Here is a 20,478-nt window from a genome sequence, read left to right as displayed (position 1 = left end):
TTTTATATTTCTACTATTTATTAATTCCTCCCAACCGTAAGCGTGCCCAGCCTTCTGCCAGTTGGGCCAGAGCATAAAGCCTGGGACTGCACCTGGGGCAATGAGCCCTGCACTGAAGAAGCCTCCTAGAGGGATGTGCCGGGGCCGCGCAACAGACTAGATCCAAGCCCCGAAGCTTACACCACCAGTTATCCCCTCTCCCTCATCCCCTTCGCCCGCCTTTTCTGCACCCCATCCCTTGAAACCTCGGATCAGTGCCTGCGCCGCGCTCCGGAGAGCTCTGCCGGGGGAAAAACCCGGTGCCCAAGGAGAGACGGGGCGGCCGTGCTAGATGCATGGGGGAGGGCTCCGGTTAATGCAAGTTCTGGGCTCCTGCAGGGACCCCGACAACTGTCAGCAGCAACAGCAACTCGGGCCCTCCTCCTCTGCTTCCTCAGCGATGCTTTTCCACAGTCTTTCCGGCTCGGAGATGCACGGGGTCATCGACGAGATGGATCGGAGAACCAAAAGCGAAGCACCGGCCATCAGCTCGGCTATAGACAGGGGAGAGACGGAAACGGTAGGAGCCGAAGGAATGGGAGAGTCATGCACCCCCCTAAACATACCAAACCCCTCACAGATACAGCTTTCCCCCTAAAATAGCAGATCGGGGGGAAACATATATGCAAAATACTAAATCAGAAGAAAATTAAGCATAAAGGCACCCCAAAAGATTAAATGAAATAATTAATTTAAATTAAAGGCACGAAACTGTTAATTATTAATAATATGCATAGTAATAGTAACACTTGGGTGAAATGAACGGTACTGCTCTTGTGAGAAAACAGAAAGATAGACCAGCCTTTTGGTAGCGTCCAAGAACTCCTTCCCTTCCCCCAGCCTGTCCGGCCTTCCAAAGTTTTTAGGAAGAGGCAAAGTGTGGTTTTATGTCGATAACATTTTGGCACAGCGAATTTTTTGTCTGCGGAATGGAAACACAAACACCAAAGAATCAAATGCTGTGTTATTTTTCAGGTAGGATGTCTTCACGGAGATAGTCTTTATAGCATATATTTAAGAAGAAAAAACCAAACACGAGTATCCTTAAGTTATGGGTTTTAAAAAATAATTTTAATATGTGGGTTTGTAAACATGGCAAACAGAACTAGAAGATATGTCTCAGGGACACGGATGGATGCGAATTTTTATAACTTTACCACATTTTACATTCTGTCTGCTGATGCATAGTCCTTGTATATTAATACATTTAGATAATAAAAAGATGCATCCGTCTAACTAGCATTAAGATGGCAAAGTGGAAGACATTTCCGAAGTGTCTTAAGTGATTGAACAATTTATGTATACTATATTTTTTTTTTGTTAAGAAATTACAATTCTGAAGTGAAATTATCTCGTACGTTGGTTAAATGCTCTCTTGTAAACTGATACAGGCATATGCAAGGAAGATCCGTTCTCAGGTTTTCAAACTTCAGCAGTATATGTTCTTTCTTGTAATGTTATGTGAAATTTGCTTAAAGGTGACAGTGGGACTATTTAATCTTGAAACACCGGCTGGGAAATGGCCTTTGTACTGTAAGGGTGGGACGCAATTTCTAATCTAAACGGTTTTGGGTTTCTTTTAAGAAGTTAATATTTCTCCGTACAATTAAACAACATCCAATGATCTTTGCTGGAATAAATATTGTGGCGTGATAGCTTTGTAGAACTATATATAATCTATATGGGTACACATGTGTATATAACAAATAGTGGGTTAGAATACTGGATCCTTGAATACCATTTCCAGATCTTAGAATATTTTTGTTACTGAAAAAGCAAAGTAGAAAAAATCGTTAATTCATTTAAAGTGGATTTACAAGAAACTACTTTGGTTATAAAACGATCCCTACTCGGAGTTCAGTTAATGCCTTAAAGAAACAAGCTACCGGTGGGTTCCTGTGACTAACACCAGTGGAGTGCCAGGGTTTTATTTGTGTGGAGTTCTCCTAGTGGGAATGATGCGGTGCAAACGGGAGTGCTCACAGCGATGGGATTTTGTGATCCCCGCAAGCACAGGATGAAAGCAATGGGTCTGGCATGTGCTGGAAAATCAGCCTCGGTTCCTTTCGATTTCCCCCGATTAGCTGTGTTTGCTTTTTGCTTTGCGCGAGGATTTAAGGCTCTAGAGGAGGTAAAAGCAAACAAACAACTTCTCCCCTGCCCCGAACCAAAACAAACTGCGTGTTGGGCACAGCTGTAAGGAAATATTTCGGGTTCTCTTGCACAAGAACAGATCTGCCGTGGGCTTTTGTGCAAAGCGGGTAAGAGTAAGTTGGGACCGAAGTGGAAAGCAGCATATTGCAAGATCTGCCCCAAACGCTGCTCCACCGAGCCTCCTCTCCCGAATGCTGTTTTAAGGTGTCCGCTGAAATAAATAAGCATGCTTAAACAGTTCTGATATTTCTCCCTCTTTCTTGTTCAGTAGAAGTTGACAGGATATGTATGAATTTGGGGGTTTTTGAGGGTTTCAACTGGATTGCGATTTGACACTAAACTATTAAATTATATAGGGCTTATATTTAGTTTTATTGCTTCCAAGTTTATCCCAGCATAATCTAAAGTGTTCTGTTCGTTTTTACCCACTCTCATTCCGACACATTTCCCACTATTTCGTTTTCCTGATAAAACGTTCTGCACCTTGGATTTAGTAATGCTCATCTCCTCCGCAGGTTTATTTACTGATCCCTTTAGCGCTTTGGGTCACAGCAGATCGCGATCCATGTTGTTTGGAACCAGCTTTCAGAGAGCTGTGTCTGCAGCACTGGGGGTTTGATCGTAATTCATTTGGAATTTTATAGCTAGGAAAATACACACACAGACGCGCTCCACATACACGCACTCACAGAGCATTAACTATGCAGACACTCTCAATATATCCATAATAATAAATTTTTAAATTAACTATCTGCGATTTGCCCTACTCTGTTGTTATTGCGCCTGTTTATTGAACAGCATCTTTTCTTGGTTTGAGACTGGAAAATTCACCAGAAAAAAAAAAGTTCTGGGTCTGGTCTGGACGCCTCCCCTAAAATCCAGGGTGGTTTTCTGTTTGTCTCGCCCGCTTCCCCGCCTCCTCCTGGGAAGGTGGATGCGGCGGGACCCTGGGGACTGGGCGCGGGGGCCGGTCGAGGTGGCTGACTCGGAGCGCCCGCTCCTCTGCCAGGAGAGCAGCAGCTCGGCCCCGGCCGGGCAGGGGGAGGGGGGAGCGTAGCCGAGCTCAAGAGTTTCTCCCTCTCGCTAACGGTCTGTAATTGTTTTCCCCCAGCAGACCATGCCTTCCATCAGCAGTGACAGGGCTGCCCTGTGCGCCGGCTGCGGGGGGAAAATCTCCGACCGTTATTACCTCCTGGCTGTGGACAAACAGTGGCACATGCGCTGCCTGAAGTGCTGTGAATGTAAACTCAACCTGGAGTCCGAGCTCACCTGCTTCAGCAAGGACGGCAGCATCTACTGCAAGGAGGACTATTACAGGTACAGCCTGCCCTCGGCCGCCAGCCGGGGACGGGGGCACTGCCCGGCACACCCCCGGCTGAGCAGACCCCGTCCTGACGAGACTGCGGAGGGGATCCGTGGGCACGCGTGGGGCAGGCTGTGAGCTCCTGAAACCTCCCCCTGGAGAGGGAGACTCGTGGTGAGGATGAGTCCCGTGTTGCCGGGAAGGGGGCACGGCCCGGGCACAGCTTCCCCCCAGCCTGCTTTGGCTTCTGGGGCCTTGACCAGGCGTGCCCTGCTCGACCGCCTGTGCTGGGCGCGGGGCCGGGGCCGGCAGCGGGGCCGCTCCTCGCCCGCCGGCCGTGCCTCCTCCGGCCCGGGGATGTGGGCACATTCGCGAGGCGGGGGTCGGTGCCTTTTCCTGGTGGGGTCTGGCGGGGCAGGAGCTGTGCTGCGAGCTGGGAAAGGGGACGGAGTCTCCCCGTGCTCCCGTCCCGGGATGCCCGCCCGACTGGGCTCCGCAAACGTCCCGGCTTTGTGCCGCTGCCCCGGCCGAGGTGGCCGCCCCGGGGCTCGCAGCCCTTTGCCGCCCTCCGGGCAGAACCGGCGAAGGACGGGGTGGGGGGGAATGCGCCTCTCACCGTCTCCTCTGGCCTTTCTGTTTTGCAGGAGGTTTTCGGTGCAGAGGTGTGCGAGATGTCACCTGGGGATTTCTGCCTCCGAGATGGTCATGAGGGCCAGGGATTTGGTATATCACTTAAATTGCTTCACTTGCACCACTTGCAACAAGATGCTGACCACTGGCGATCACTTTGGCATGAAGGACAATCTGGTGTACTGCCGCCTCCATTTCGAGACTCTCATCCAGGGGGAGTACCAGGTGCATTTCAATCACTCGGATGTAGCCGCTGGGAAGGGCCCGGCTTTGGGAGCAGGCTCTGCCAACACTTTGGGACTGCCTTATTACAATGGCGTGGGGACTGTCCAGAAGGGGAGACCCAGGAAAAGAAAAAGCCCGGGGCCTGGAGCAGATCTAGCAGCCTACAATGCCGGTAAGAGACCCCCACCTCCCCCCGGAACAGTTCAGATGGTTTGTTTCTGTTCACTTCCAAAGGGGGATTTCCGTTTATTTTAGCTTAAACTGTTAATAATAGTTTAGCTGCAGCATAATTATTGAGATCAAGTGCTGTCAAACTGCAATTACAGAAGCTAATATGTTAGCATTTTTCACTTCAGCTGGAAATAAAATGTTTTGAAGCAAGGTCATCTGGTTAAGGGGGGGAAGAAGGGGGAGTGCAGCCTGAAATAAAATCTGGAAACCAGAGATTTTAAGTTAGCACTTCAGAGACCCGTGAATTTTCTTTAGTGGCTACACTCTAAAGCTGCTGCCGGGTGAACTATTCAGCCCTGTCCTGAGCTCTTGCACCCCAAAGTTTTGGAAGGAAAGAGAGAGAGGAAGTGGTCGTTTCCCAAGGGCCTGGAGTGGGAGGCGGACGGGGGTGCAGGGCTGGGTGTGCCCGGGCAGGGGCCGCGGGCAGCAGGTGTCTGCGGGCAGCACAGAGCCTGCTCACACGGGGGCAAATTCCGCTGGAGTTTTGTTCATGAGACGTGACTCGGAGAAGAGTCGGGAAACTCGCAGCATCCCCTTTGCAGCCCATCGCTGCCCCGCGGCACAGCCCCTGTCCCTGAACCGAGCCCAGCAGCAGGAGGAATGGGAGCGAACTTGGTAGCAGCCGGGGCTCTCTGTATCCAGCAGCAAACTTTCCGACGTGTTTCCTCGTTTAAACTCCCCACCGCCACAGCACTGTAATTTTACAGGCAAAGGAATTCCAGCAATCTCCTACCCCCACATCCCCGCTCCCCTCTTCCCCTCGCTCCACTTCTCCAGGTAGCTGCCACCAGAACGGCTGTCATCACGGGGGCTTCCTGTGCTGCTGCTTGTATGCAACGGGGAAAAAAATGCTTGGACAAAACAAAATTCTTAGATGTCGGGTTTATTCGAGGACTTGGAGCAAAGGTGGGCTCCCTCCCGGTCCGGCGTTTCCTGAGCCAGGCGCTCGGGCCGTCCCGCCTGGGCACCGAACTCGTTTCCCTGCGTCGTTCTGTGCCTCGGCGTCCTCTGTGCTTCTCCGCTCGTCCCAGCCTGTTTTCTCTCTAGACCTACCTGGTTCAGACGTTTCCCGTAAGGCGCAGATTTGCCTTTAACATGTTTTGGTTTTTTTCCCCGGAGAGGGCGTTCGGTAAAGGCCAAGTTTGCTGCGGTTTGTTTCGAGCCGCATCTTTGCGTGCCCCGACAGCTGCGGGCTGCGCCGGGCGGCTGCCGCTCCGCCTGCGCGGGGAGGAGGAGGAGGAACAGGGGGGAGGAAGGCGCGGGGGGGAGACCGAGAAGTGCAGGGGTGGCGGGGGGTTCGGGCTTCGAGCCGGGGGAGGCAGCATGGGAACGGGAGGCTACGGGTGTTTTGCGCCTAAAGGGAGTAACAATAGCGACGAAATGGGGTGGTTTGCACTGAAAATGCAGGGAGAAAAGGCGCATCTCTAACCGGCAAACGCACCGCGGAACAAAATTGCCAGATATTATTGGTTGAACTAATTGCTGAATAATTTGGAAATAATGCGAAAAGCAGTAGTAGTCCCAGTGGTGAAGGTTGATGAAAGGTGGATGTAGTGTTCTCGCGAGTAACAGTTCAGCTTTAAAACATGCATCAAATATGCACTTTTCCCGTTTAAAAACGTCTCCTTTTCGGAGGGATTAGCTTTTAATTGTCCTTCCGCTGTCTCCCTGTGCAGGGCAGATGTTCAGATTCAAAGGACCTGTAAACCGAATCAACGGCATCTGTCCTGGGCAGGAGCACAGCCTGAGAAAGTCTCACTGCTCCCTGACTTCCTAAATAAACCGTCTTTAACTGCATTTTGAAAATTCGTTTACAAAATAATTGCCGTCCGACTTTTTTGTCTTTTAATCTTTGTTTAGAGCCTGCAACTGAAACTTTAGAGATCTTCCTTGAGTAACCTTTGGCTTCTTTGCTTAAGCTATTTATCTACTTAACTATTTACTAGACCTATAATCGACTAATTTATGCGGTAATAAGCGCCATTGATCTTGGAAATCAGACTGGGTTGCTTGTTGATGTAAAATTCCATAAACGAGTAAATTATTGCAAAGCCTTCGATTTTGTGCCTTTGAAAGAGAAACCGTTTAAAAATGTGATCGTTTCTCTTTTCATTCTTAGTGGAACTTGTCATTTCCTTCTCAGAAATGCACTAGAAATGCAGTGTTGTCCTCTGAGGGGATCTGTTCCTGGTGATTTGTGTAGAATACTTTGTGTATATAAATCTACACCCAGAGGTGGTGGGAAAAGGGGGACCCATAAACTTGGCAGAGTCGATACTGAAATAATTTTGTAAATTGCAGCAAATATTCATCTGCAACACGAATTAGACTGACTTTTTTTTTTTTTTTCCCCTACTTAAACGAGACTCCGGTTGCAGGGGGATGATGGGTTTAGATGTGGATAGAGCCTGACAAGTGGAAAATAGCTTAGAAGGATGCTGAAACTTCAAAAAGATTTCTTTTTCTTTCTTTTCTCTTTCTTTTTCTTTTCTTTTCTTTTCTTTTTTTTTTTTAAAGTGTGTTCCTGTGATCATAATTTCCTCCTTCACTTGTTGGAATGGAGTTTGATGGGTTTTTTAGGTCAGTAAATCAATGGCTGAAAGCTTGCTGAACACAGAAGCACCTGTAAAGAATTCTGAATACTCCCTTTGTGAATTAGACCCCAAACCTCCCACAGCCTGCTATGTTTTATTCATTTGTATCTAGTCTGCCTTTAAGACACTAAAATATCCTGGAAAATGATAGATGTATTGCGCAAACTTGGGGCACGACGAGCTGATAAAATACCCGTAATCTGTGCGAACAGCCAAGATATTAAGAAACACTTCCTTCCTTTGCTAGCAGGAAGATGCTTAGTGCTTCGCTGAGAGAGTGACCGAATATCCAGGCTGGACGTCCTCGGCGGATGGGGAACTGGGACTGGGGGCGGCTTTTTCCGGGGGAGGGGAGGCTGCGGAGGCGCCGACCCAGCTCCCGGCAGGCTCGGGGCAGCGCCGGGGACGCCTGGAGCTGACCCTCTCAAGTGGCTGTGTCAAAAGTGGTTTGGGTTTTTTTCCTGACAAAAATGCGAAAAGCCTGGAAAGTTTTGAAGAGCGAATCTCTCTTTCTTCCTCGTTTCCCTTGGGACTAAAATTTCACAAGAAGCTTCTCTGTGACTACTGTGACAGAGCGAGCAGATGGGAATCGCATCTTAAAATCGGAGGTCTTGCAGAGATTTCCTAGGCACAATTAGGGTTTACCCCTTTCCCCCCCTCCTCTTGCTTCTCTCCCGTCTCTCCCTCCCCCCGTGCCGTGGTCACCTTTCGGGTCCCCGGGCGCATCTGGCCCCTCCCCAGGGGGCTGGGGCTGGGGTCGGGGCCGGGGCAGGCGCTGGGGCTGGGGCTGGGGTCGGGGCTGGGGCAGGACGCCGGCACCGCTCCCGCCCCGAAGAGCGAGCGGGGCCCCGGGAGCGTCCCCCCGTTCCCCCGGCGGCTGCGGGGCCGGGGTCCCTCGGGCAGGGCCGGGGAGCGGAGCCCGCTGCAGCCCCGCCGCCAGCCCCTTTCCCCGGCGGGGCGGGCAGCGAGGAGCCCGGCTCGGCCGGGGCTGCCCGGGTTAATCGCGGCGCTCAGGAACTGACCGCGCACTCGCACCGGCCATTCAGCGCCATTCAATTGGCTTAATTGAGGGGAAAAACCCTGGCGGCGGTTCCTCCCGCGGGGCCCGGGCCTGGCCGCCCCTCGCCGGCCCCTTTGTTCTCCCGTCCCGCAGCCCCGGTCGGGCCGAGCTCCCCTCGGGGGGCACCGCGGCCGGGGGGGGCCCGGTCCTTAGGCAGCCCCGGGGGGGCACCGGGACGCGCAGCCCCTTTGTCCGAGGCGGCCGGCGAAGGCCGGAGGAAGAGGGCTTCTAATCCTGATTCTCCTCTGTCCCGGCCTTGTGATGCTCGGCCTGGGCTCCTTAAGACACTTCTTGAAATGTCAAGGTTGAGGCAGCGCTGTCCTGTCTGTTGCTCCATGGCTTGGCAGACACACGCTCCTTTCAGTGCCGCCAGGGGTACCTTGCCCGCTCCCAGTACCACAGCTTCACCCCTTTTAATTCCTGTGGTGAGAAGTTCAGGCATCTGCCTTCTCTAAGTGTCTTCTCCTTCCTTCAAAGAGAAAGACTATGTCTGTTTCTGTCCCAAGTACCACTCAGAGGGCTCCGTCTCACTTCTGTCCCCTTTGAGAATATGGGCACCGCAAAGTCCTCTACAAGCTCCGACCAAACAACAAATGCGGCTGCACCCCTGCCTGGTCTAGTTAATCACAAGTTCCCTCTCCAGGCAGCAGGAGGTTAAAACACCCCCTTGACTCCGATTACAGAAGGAAAGGGGTGTATGTTCCTGAGCCACTACTGAGAGATAATGCACACACCAAACGTGTCTCGTTTCATCATTCTTTCAGAATCAGGATTAGTTTTCTTTCTTTTGGTGTAATCTAACATGTCAAACGCAAGATACTAAGAACAAAATTTCCCCCAAAGGAAATTTCTCTTTCTCATCTTCATGTGCCATAGCCTTAGCAACCTACTAACTACTAAGCACATGCTTTGCCGAATCCCAAGCCAATGGGGGCTCTGGTGATCTGAGGGTGAAGCAATGCTCCCAAGTTCTCTTCCTCTAACAGAGTTTGTTACAGGCACATCCTGCTTTACACTCCTGTCGTTTGGTTTAGGGAGGTGTTATGCATTAATCTGCAAAGGGTATTTTGGTTACCAATATCAAAACAAAATGTTTTCCTCTTAATCTGTGGGGATGTAGTGATGCTGTCCATCGACATCACCATCCTGTGACTGGGCGGCTCAAATGGGGCTGAAGGTGTAAGTGCTGCCACTGCTGTGCCAGCGGAGGGTGGGAGGGCAATGGCCTGGGTGTGGGGTCTGGGGAAAGGCACAGGGCCTTGGAAACGTTCTGGGGTCAGAAAAAGAGACTTGGCACTGCTTCAGAATTTATCAAAAAATAGAAGTGAAATGCTCGTTAATTTAAGGTTCCTCTATTCGACTGGAATTCTACCAATTGTGTTTCTGAAATCCCAGCAGGAGCCTGAGCTACTGCAATGGAATGGAAATGTTACATATGGATAGTTCAGCAATTCCTTTGGGAGAGATACAGGACACCACAAAAGAACAGGGAAGACAGTGCCTGAAAAACACAGGGTTGCGTGAGGAGCATGTACATGTTAGTTTTACACCCTGATGCTTTTTACAGAAACTCCTCAGCTCTTAAAATCTCCACTTACACCCTTGGCCCGTTCTGTGTATCTGTGACTGCAACACCCATGGACATTGCAGATTCTGTGAGAGATGCAGATAATACTAGACTGAATAAAATAGCCTTTTGAGGATGGTGCCAGGCACCACAACCAAATACAAGAGGGGAACTGGCACCAACTAGGACTGTTTATGTCATATTGGATGATGCCTGGGAGTAGCCAAACCACTTGCTCAGGACAACGAACAGCACACACCCTCATACACTTCCAAAGTCTGTTCTGTAACTTCCATCATAGACAAGGACATTTTGCCACTCTCAAACAGTACATGTTTACTGTCATTTTAATATTATTTTTACTTAGTAGATAATGAGGTAAAATGATGAGAAATTCCAAGAGTAAGTTGTTCCTTGGCCTATCAGGGTTTGATGAAAAGCTGACACCCTCATTCCATTCTGGGCGGGTTTAGAATCAGTTTTATATCCTTAGATTCTGAATGTATCTCATTCTCTATGGGACATGTTAAAATTCAACTTCTTGCAGCCCTAGGCTTTGTTTTGTTGCTTATTAACAGGAACCAGACCTCAGTCCTGCAGACAGATATTTTGATGCATTTCCTCCTATGTCTCTGTCTTGTTATTTCTTGGAGGGTTTGAAAGCCTCTAAGATGACGCACAAAGGTTTTTCCATTACTAATATTGAAAATTCATTGGGTACATTTTAAAAAGAAGCATGATTTGGTTTTACATTTCCATAACAGAATTTTCTATGAGCATTACTATGTTATTCCTCCCAGTGCCCTTTATATCAGGAATTGTAGCTATGAAGGAGACTGGAGCACATGGGATGACTCCAGATGGGCAGCTAAGTCTCAGATCTTAAACCCAGAAAGATTCCACCCAGCTCCATTACTACTCCATTGTTACTATCTCCCTTTAAGTATCTTACACCTTTTAAATTCAGGTACTTGCAGTTTTCCATGCCGCAGGAAAACAAGCAGAAATGCGTCTTATGGCCAGAATCTGGCACAAGATCCCAAGGTCTGGAAAGGATTTATACAAATGTATGCACATGCACGCACACACGCACACAGACACACACATTTCTACATACAGCACCATTTTTTTAGCTGCTTTTTAATTTGTAGGAGGACAGAAACACACAGAGAAGTTCCAGGCTTTGGACACTTTGGGTGTATCTGTTAAACAAACGTGCTTTTGGGCTTAGAGCTGAATTTTTGCAGGCCTTGCTCTATATTGTGCCACATCTTCTTAGGAGGTTTTGAAAGGCTGAGGTTTGTAAAGCAGCTACTCTAGCTACTGCAAACCTGCTTAGGGAACCTGCATCTTTACTTAGGAACCCATGCATTTTATGTGTATTTTCTAAACCTGTTTGTAACACATGCCTTTCATAATGTGTGTGTTTTCACTAGGGCTGAGATGCACTGATGGACAGCATGAATTCAAGTAACACTGTAAAGACAGGTCCATGAGATGTTGTAATCAAACAGCAATAGTGGACAATTGAAAACAAACCTGTTCATGTGTTTAAGAAACTTAGCAACAATTCATGTTTTAAACTATTTTTTTTGTCATTTTTTGCATGCCATGTAGAATTTTCAGTTATATCCCTAATTTTTTAATTGGATTTAAGCTCAGTCCTCAATGTTATTTTAAGAGGTTTTCTATGGTTTACTGTATGCTCAAATAAATTAAAAACCACTTTTGGTCTACAAGATTATTTTGCTTGGCATTCAACATTTAATACTACTTGATAATTTTTACAGTGTTCCTTGCTCACAGACCTTCTTCTTACGCTTGATTTCTGCAAGTGTATCAACCAGTGTCATTCCTTGATTTCAAAAGGATATGACAGAATTGATCATTCAAACTAGTATTTGCAAACACTTTTTAAAAATGGAAATATAAATATATAAATAATTTAAAAATTTTTCATTTGGCATGCCAGTGAATATGTTGTATTAACAGCTTTATTTCTTTAGCTAGTCAGATTATAGTCATAATTTGCTGTCTGGTAGCCACAAACTTTATTTCTTTTATAGTGTTTCACTTAATGGTCTCCCTTGTACTCTACAGGGTTTCGTTTGATGGAGGAAATAATTATGATTTTAACTAGTCTGTTCCACTGAGATTTAAGTGGAGTGTATTGTGCAGCTCTCTTTGTGTGTTACAGTGCAATTTATAGTGATACCAAGTACAGTAAAACCCTTTACAGAGTTGAGGACAGCTACTGTCCTCCCACAGAAAGTGGAGGAAAAGTTCTGTGGAGGTGGACGGGAGGGAAAAGGAAACAGACCTGACATTTTAAAAGCCACAGAGGGGCAGGCCAGGGTCCTTGCAGACCGGTTATTGTAAGGGAATGGCTGGAAGGTGCAGAAGTATGATCCAGCTGTGCCCAGGTGGGCAAGAGGCCAATGGCCCCTGGGCTGTGCTCGCCCCAGTGCTGGCGCTGCTGGGGCACCTCCACTCCTGGGGGCAGCTCTGGGCCACTCCTGGCAGGAGAGACACTGAAGGGGCTGGAGCGTGGCCAGGGCAGGGAACGGAGCTGGGAAGGGGCTGGAGCCCCAGGAGCGGCTGAGGGAGCTGGGAAAGGGGCTCAGGCTGGAGCAAAGGAGGCTCAGGGGGGACCTTGTGGCTCTGCACAAGTCCCTGACAGGAGGGGGCAGCCGGGGGGGTCGGGATCTGCTCCCAGGGAACAAGGACAAGTTGAGGGGAAATGGCCTCAAGTTGTACCACGGGAGGGTCAGGTTGAACATTAGGAAACATCTCTTCCCCAAAAGCAGTGGTGGAGCCCCTGCCCTTGGAGGGATTTCAAAGTCACGTGGATGTGGCACTTGGGGACGTGGGTTAGTGGTGGCCTTGGCAGCGCTGGGTTAATGGTAGGACACAATGACCTTAGAGGGTTTTTCCAAACTAAACTGCTCTACAAATCCATAAAAAGGAGCAAAGGCAGGTAGGGCTTGTACCAGTACATGCTGTGGTGTGTCGTTTAATTGCTGCACCCAGGGAAATTGCAAAAAAATGTTGGTTGTGGAGCAGAAGATTTACAAGCCTTTTCCTCTTGTTGCCTCAAGCTTTAAGTTGCAATGAAAATGATGGTGACCACTTGGACAGAGACCAGCAATACCCCAGCAATCAAAAAACAAAGCGCATGAGGACGTCCTTCAAACACCACCAGCTGCGGACAATGAAGTCATACTTTGCTATTAACCACAATCCTGATGCCAAGGACTTGAAACAGCTAGCTCAGAAAACCGGCCTCACCAAAAGAGTTCTTCAGGTAAGAGCAGTCTTTTGCCTCAGAAAGTAATCAAAAGATCAATTTTATAATTGAAAAGCCATGGGTTTTGCTGGTTTTCAAGCTATTCCTAATCATTCGTACCTTCTCTGAGACTATGTTAATTCCCAGAAAGTATGAGAAGAGTTATTTCCTTTCAATTTCTCTAAAGTAGATCACTTGGGTTCTAATTTTTTGTGAGAGTTGTGAAGGTTTGGGGCCCTGCTTGTTTTCCTGGAGTTCTTTAATTCTGCTGCATGTTTTAGCTTCCAGGCTGCTGTAAAAAAAAAGTGACTCATTTTAGTTAGTGTGCTCACTGTAAATAGAGAGCTTTTAGTTTAGAAATTCAGAAAACATGTCAATGTTTACCTTTGTAAGAAATTAATCTACAGTTTGAATTCATTTTATCAGGACAAGGAGGAGGGATTTTCTTTCATAACTGAAGTGGACATAAATGAAATTTTTCAAAAATTCATTTTTATTCATAGTTTAGTAACTTAGAATGAAACAAAACTGCATTTTAAAAGTACTTTTTCTTGCTTCGTGGGAACACACTCCATTTGAGCTATTGTGGGGAGGAAAGGGAACAGTATTAGTTGATTCAGCTGCATTTTAATTTATAGTTCTGACTCCAGAAGTCAGTTTTAATGAGCACTTACCCAAATGCCTATATGTAGAGATAAATTTGGGCATGTAGGAGCCACAGCATTCCAGGATCTATTGCTGAAAGTTTTAAATGGATCTTAATTGTAGAAAAAGGATTTGTGACCTTCCTAGAGACAGGTAGGGCTGCGAGCCCAGTCCTGGGAAGCATCGTGGACAGCTCACAAGTCACAGGCAAGTGAAGGGCAGGAGACAAAAACTATTGAGGAAAACTGAATTCACTGGAGGGATCCTGGAGCTTACAGAGTTAACACCAACCAGAAGAAGGAACAAAGGTTTGTAGGCTTCCCAGTAAAATGACAAACCGTATGTAATGATTTTTTGTGGCTACGTTCTCATAGCTGGATTTGGTTTGTTTTTCTGAGGCTGATTTGCTGTGGAGGAACAGATTCCTCTGACAGAGAGTGCACATCCTAGCACCTGGTGTGGTGTCTCACAGCAACTGTCCTTAAACCACACACATGGCTGAACTACTTTACTGCATTGGTCTGTCCTTAGTTTGACCCTTCTCCTCTATTGTCAGAATTTAGACACTTTGGTAATACCAGGTCTGTCCATTCACACCTGAATTACCTGAGAAATTGAACATCAATGTCTAGGAAGTGTCTTTATCTTGATCATCCTTCTTTTCTCTCTTGTCATTCCACACCAACTTTGACTTCCATCTCTCTCTTTTATTTTCACTGAACGGGTCTTTCCTTGCATCTTTTTTCCAAGTTACTGTCTCTGTTTCTTCCTATTCAGAATGTATTTCCTTGTCTCCAAAACTGGACTCTAACCTATTACTCTTCTATTCCTCTTTCAGTTTCTTCATTGCTTCTTCATTCCATCTTAGACATGTCACAATTTGCAGTTTTAAGGTGCTTTGTGGCTCTTCTTTTGTTTGTAGCAGAACTTTACAATTCCACCAAAGTTTTGTTATCATTTTGGTACTTGGTGTTTCACTTCTTTTACTTTCAGAGTTAAATACTCCTTTATGTCCAGGCTCCTTTAGCTACAGTGGTGGAAGGTAAAAGCTGGTGGTGAGGATTGTACCCTGAGGATGATGCTGTTGGAGGCAATTCCAGAAAACAGCCTGGAGTGATTTTTTTGTCTGGTATCACTTGAGTTTTCCTGCCTGTTATGAGCACTCTGTAGTCATGGATGTTTTGTTTGAAAATTAATTCAGGCCATGAGAACGCAAACTTGTATTTTGTATGGTTTAGAACCCTTGTGCCTAGTTGGCTTATCTCTACCTGTGAGTGGCCATTTTTCAAACAACGAGGTTCACCCATATGAGTTTCAGGGTTGCTCTTTGCTGGGAAAGCTCATCACGATGTTGGTTACTGAGACAGTGTCACTTGTTATTTCTTTGGAGCCAGAAAGGCTGGCATTCCATCTGTGTCACTGAACACAAAGTGATTCACTGGCACTATTGATCTAAACAAGCATCATTAGCACTGGTCTGTCCCACACCCCGGAGGTGTTGGGACTCGCAGGTGTACGGGCACACTTGCCAGGAGCCAGAACTCTGCCACACTCCCTATCAGGTGTTTGTGAGCTGTTGGATCTTCTGTGTGTTCAGATCTCCATTCAGCTAGTGAAGGATCCTGGCTCTGTGGATACCCTTCATAGAATGTATTTTAAGGGAAAATTCAGGGCAGCAGATCGGGAGAAAGATTCTCTTGTGAAACTAGTGAACTTCCTAGACACACAGAGCAGAGCTCCTGATGATTTAGGGAACAGCTGTAGTGCCCTTGCTGTAGAGACAGCCCCCCATGACATGTAATGAGGGGACTTTGTAGATGAGCAGAGAATTTGAGGATTTTCCAAATGATCTGTGATACTGGAGTTGGAAGTCCTGACTGATGTCTTTGCTTTATATACAATTTGTCACCAGCTGCACACGTCCAGTGGTGGGATGGCCTGGAAATGTAACATTCTGCTCCTCAGAATGCATTTCCTTCAATGCTTTCATAATGCACACTGTTCTCCTGAAGTAGCCACATTAGAATCATAGCATACTTATTTATATTTTTAACACCTATTTTTATTATGTTTCCTTCCAATTTAAGTTCACACTTGCAATTTAATTCATATATCTCTTGTACTACAGCTGGGGAACACAAGCCCTTTATTGTAAGCTATCATTTGTAATTAAAGGCCCCGGCTAATTGTGAGCTAACTAACCTAACTGGCATAAACACTGCTCTTTGGGGAACTGATCTTTCTTTCTGTGAGTTTAGAAAAGGAAGGTGGAAGTAGATAGCCCTGAGGAGGTATGGTGTGTTAGCTATAGGTACGTACCTCTTCTCTCCCCAGGGGGCTGGATTAAGATTATCCACAGCCAAAGCACTTTAGGAACACAAAGCACCATTTTTCAGTGTGTGTCTTGTACACCACTTATTTTTTGTTGAGTCAGTCCCCAGTGAAATCACTACCAGAACCCTGCAAAGATCGCTGCATGCGTTTGGACTTTGCTGGTCCAGTTTCCAGTAGTCAACAAGCCTAAAATGTTCCCATCCCATGTGGGGATCTGTGCTGCCCTTTGGTGAAGGTTTGCTTTAGGTGGCAGGCTCTTCCCGAGCCCCCATTCTTTAAACATCTCTTTGACTGTACAGTTACTAGTTACAGCAGAGTAATCACAATGTGTGTGCAATGAGTGAATGTAGTCTGCTTTGTGGTGCTACATCATCTGTATTTTATTTCTCCACTCACTAGTTAGTGAAATTCAGAGAACCTCAACGTCTCTAGGTAGCTGTGTGAATGAGCGAAATTTGGTTTAAAAATTTGTTTTAGCAGAAGCTGTTCACACAGCTAATATGTAACAGATGCAGCAATGGAGGTGTTACAAACCAGAAAATAAAGTTGTCTAAGGTGATGATCCCATTAACTTCGGTATCCAAATCCCTCACAACACTTGGTGTGTTTATTTTCAACACTCCCTTATAATATGGAGATGTTATTTTTTTCCTATTTGACTTGGTGGAGACAAAGAATTTGCTGCACAGATCACTGAAGAAGGACTGCAATATTTTCACCTCAGTAAATATTATTCCGCCTAACTGCCGAGTGCCCAGCTCCTCGCATCCAGCCTGGCTCACCGGAGTGTGGGAGCAGCAGTGGTGGGTCTTGCAGCTGCTTTTTATTTTTCACTGGGAGTTTTGGTCTGTATTTCCTCCTTTGATTTGAAATAGCTCAGCCTTGTACTGATACAGTTGGACAGAAACCCACTAAATACTTCCCAATGATTTTGTTTATTCCTCAGTCCTGAAGGAATTGTGTAATTGATGTGAGATAAGTCCTTCTGGAAGGATTCTTTCAGTTCTGTATGTCTGGGTGGTTATTTCTGCCGTGCCCTTCCAGGTGCAGGGCCTGAGCTGTGGGCAGCTGGCTGTGCTGGCCTGTGGTGGGGCAGCCCCGGCTCCAGCCCTGCCCACTGCTGTCCCCACTGGGATAATGGCCAGGCCCACTGGCAGGGGCAGCCCCACAGCTCAGGGGACAGCGCTGCTCCTCTCTCACCACTCTCTTACACAAAGGCTTTGCTGGGATGTCAGATCTTAAGCACATGCCAGAATGTCACTACAGCAATAAAAGTGTTATCCCTTTCTATGATAAGAAAAGGTGTTTTCAGAATTCAAATTAACAAATAATTAGATGTATTTTCAGTAATAATACAAATATTTATTATTATACAATTTTAAAGCACGTTATAACTATTAACTGATTAACCTTGACAATATTCAAGTGGGGAAGGAAGTGAAAGCAGTCATAGAATCTCTATTTTTCAGTAATACTTGCAGGATTATGTGATATTTTCAATGTCTAACATGGATTACCACTAATAAAGAGACAATGAACCACGTTATATGTGCAGCTCCTGAAAGCAGTGTGGGTGCTCACTGGTAAGGGCAGCTGAGCTCAGGTTTTCATATTAATGGAAGATAAAGGGAAATACATAAAAACCAAGAATCTTGCTCACTTTACATGCTACATGTTTCCAAAAAATACCATAGAGCCTCTTGCCTTGGTAAGGTTAAGGAGCAGCTGGACACTTAGGAACAGTGTAATGTTTGTCATATTTGAATATAAAAATATGGGTATTTTAATGAACATAAATGTGAAATTATGCAGCAGTAGGTGTATCTACAACTGGCCAAGTGGTTTGTCTGTTCTGTTTTAATTATGCTGTGGCTACGTGAACACACATAGCGACAGCAGCCAGCTCCAAACTCCATTTCACAGCTGTTATCCTTTATACAATTGCCAGAAGGTATTTTAAAGAAATCAACCACGAAATTATTTTGTGGAACAAATAGAAATGATTTCTTACTGAAAGGTAAAAAATCCTGTAAAAGTTCCAGTTGCTGTTTTTGCCATTCCTGAGCAGTTGGCTTGAGCCTTTGTGGCTTAAATGACCAGAACAAAGTGATTGGCTTCACTCACAGCCCCTGCACTCGAGGGGCTCTGAGCAGTCCCACAAGAGGACACTGCTTGGGAACGTGTCAGGCAAAAGGATCACTTCAGGGTTTGCCTCTTTTTGACCACATTGCTGGTCTGTAGCAGGTGTACTGCTATACTGGATTCTTATAAAATCATGAGAATATTTTTACCTGTGCTGGTTTAGGAGAACTTCTCTTTTTGTACATGAAACTGATAAACAGCCTTTAAATGAAGCGTTTTAACAAAGCAAGTGACAGCATAAACTGGTTAAAATACTGAGCTTTCAGAAAAAAGGACCTGTAGGGATGTGATTTATGTGTGGCCCTTGAATTTGTGCCTGAGGATTATTTCCTTGTGGCATTCCCTGGAGAGAGTGTGAGAGACAGGGTGTGCACATTAAAGACCTTTGGCTGGGGGAGAAAGCTTTCCAGGGAAGGAAGAGTGCTCAATAGGGGGAACTTGCAGCTGGAGCATCCCTAGATGAGAAGAAAGGTGGAGAGAGGTGAAGCAGCCGAGGCAGGTCCATCAGCTGTGACTGCAGTGGGAGCATCCCCAGCTCTGCCCACGTTCCTGCGGCGCTGCCTCCCTCCTTCCCTCCCTCCCGGCACTCGGCTCAGAGCCCATCCCGCGGCAGGGCCAGGCAGCTTCGGAGCCAGGAGCATGGGCTGCTGAGTCCTCAGGAGTCCCACACACTCAAGTTTCCCTGTCCTTCACTCAGATAATCAAAGAATGCGAGAAGTAGAAACCTTGGAAAAAATTCTACGTGGATGCTTTTCCTACTGAAATCACAGTTTTCGATGCAATGTGGGTCTTTAATACCTTTCCAGCCCCTTTTCCCAACATTATTTCAGTACTGAAAACATTTGATAAAGGAAACAGGCATAGGTGAAGGAAGCTGAAGCATTTGAGAAAGAATAAGAGAAGAGCAAGAAAGAGGGACAGTCCTTTCAGAAGAGGGGAGCACTGCAGGCACTGGGATGTGAGGGAACTCCTGGGTGAGCAGGAGCCCATGGGAAGGCAGGGTGCCCTGGGCTGTGCCAGCAGCACTTTGGTGGGAGATGGACATGAGATACAAGGGGGGAAACTCCTGATTTTGTGTTCATCAGGTGCGTGGTGTTTGTCTCACCCAGACAAATGCTGCAGGGATCGAGGGCTGTCGAGGATTCTGCACGCTGCCAAATTTCTCAGCATCCTTTCACATGCCCTGTGCAGACAGAGTGCCATCCTCTGTCCTTAGTCCGCTCCTGGCCCAGGCAGACTGTTTCCAGGGATTGAAGGAGAGGGAAGAAGGAATATTTTGCAGACAGAAGCCACTTCTCATGGCTAGGACTACTTTTCTAATATGTTACCAGTAAAAACATCTTTCCCAATTCCAGCACTGATGAATTTGTGAATATGCTTTTGCTTTTTTAAAACACTGCAGGTCTTTAAATGCTACCCTGTTATATTAAATTATTTCAGGTTTGGTTTCAAAATGCTCGAGCCAAATTCAGACGGAACCTCTTACGTCAAGAAAACACAGGGGTGGATAAGACTTCAGACTCAACACTCCAAGCAGGGACCCCCTCAGGTCCTGCCTCAGAAATATCCAATGCCTCCATGAGTCCATCCAGCACTCCCACTACTTTAACGGACTTGACTAATCCTACTATGCCAACTGTGACGTCGGTCTTGACATCAGTGCCCGGAAGTCTTGAGGTTCATGAATCTCGAAGTCCTTCACAGACAACTCTTACAAATCTTTTCTGATGACTCTTTCTTAATAATTTCTTTAAAAAAGAAATTATTCTTAGCTGAAATTCCAAGTGTATTTTAATAGAGGCTTTGAGCAACTGACTAACCACAGTTAGGATCTCTCCTAAAAAACCGAAGGAAAAGTAGTGTTCTGGTATTACGGAGTATGGACTGAAGAATAACTTGGAAGATCTATTGCAACACAACATTTGTGTAACTGTACAGTTTTGTGGACTGAGCAAGGGAAACAGCAATTAATTTAAGTTGGCTAAAGCTTCTGTATTTTCAAAGACTGCCATGTGCCTTATATACTGTTTTATCTACATTCTTTGGATTCCATGTCCACTTCTCTCTTTTTCTCTCTGTATATTTATGACCAGGGCAAAAATGTTAAAGAATTTGTTACTTTGAATAGTCCTAAGCCTTTCATTGGTTGCTTTGTTGTTTTAGAATTTTAAGGTCGAAGTCTGTTCGAATACCAGAATTTGTAAAATCTAACCAGTAATAAAACCACTTATGGAAACTACTTGGTAATGGCTGCAATTACGTTTAACA

At 46.4% G+C, this 20,478-nt stretch overlaps 1 protein-coding gene across 1 annotated transcript; it reads left to right on the top strand.

Annotated features, from left to right (window-relative positions):
* Nucleotides 1-331: 331 nt before the first annotated feature.
* Nucleotides 332-19,938, top strand: LHX2 (LIM homeobox 2; the record flags this gene model as incomplete). Its single annotated transcript, XM_082295351.1, has 5 exons — nucleotides 332-559; nucleotides 3,308-3,510; nucleotides 4,141-4,523; nucleotides 12,902-13,107; nucleotides 19,651-19,938. The coding sequence occupies 5 exons, from the start codon at nucleotides 332-334 to the stop codon at nucleotides 19,936-19,938; spliced, it is 1,308 nt and encodes a 435-aa protein (XP_082151477.1).
* Between the last annotated feature and the right edge of the window lie 540 nt (nucleotides 19,939-20,478).

This window comes from Coloeus monedula (genome assembly GCF_965178545.1).
Source record: "Coloeus monedula genome assembly, chromosome: 21".
NCBI lineage: Eukaryota > Metazoa > Chordata > Aves > Passeriformes > Corvidae > Coloeus > Coloeus monedula.
Note: the sequence above shows the minus strand (reverse complement) of the source record. Positions and strands in the feature narration are given on the sequence as shown.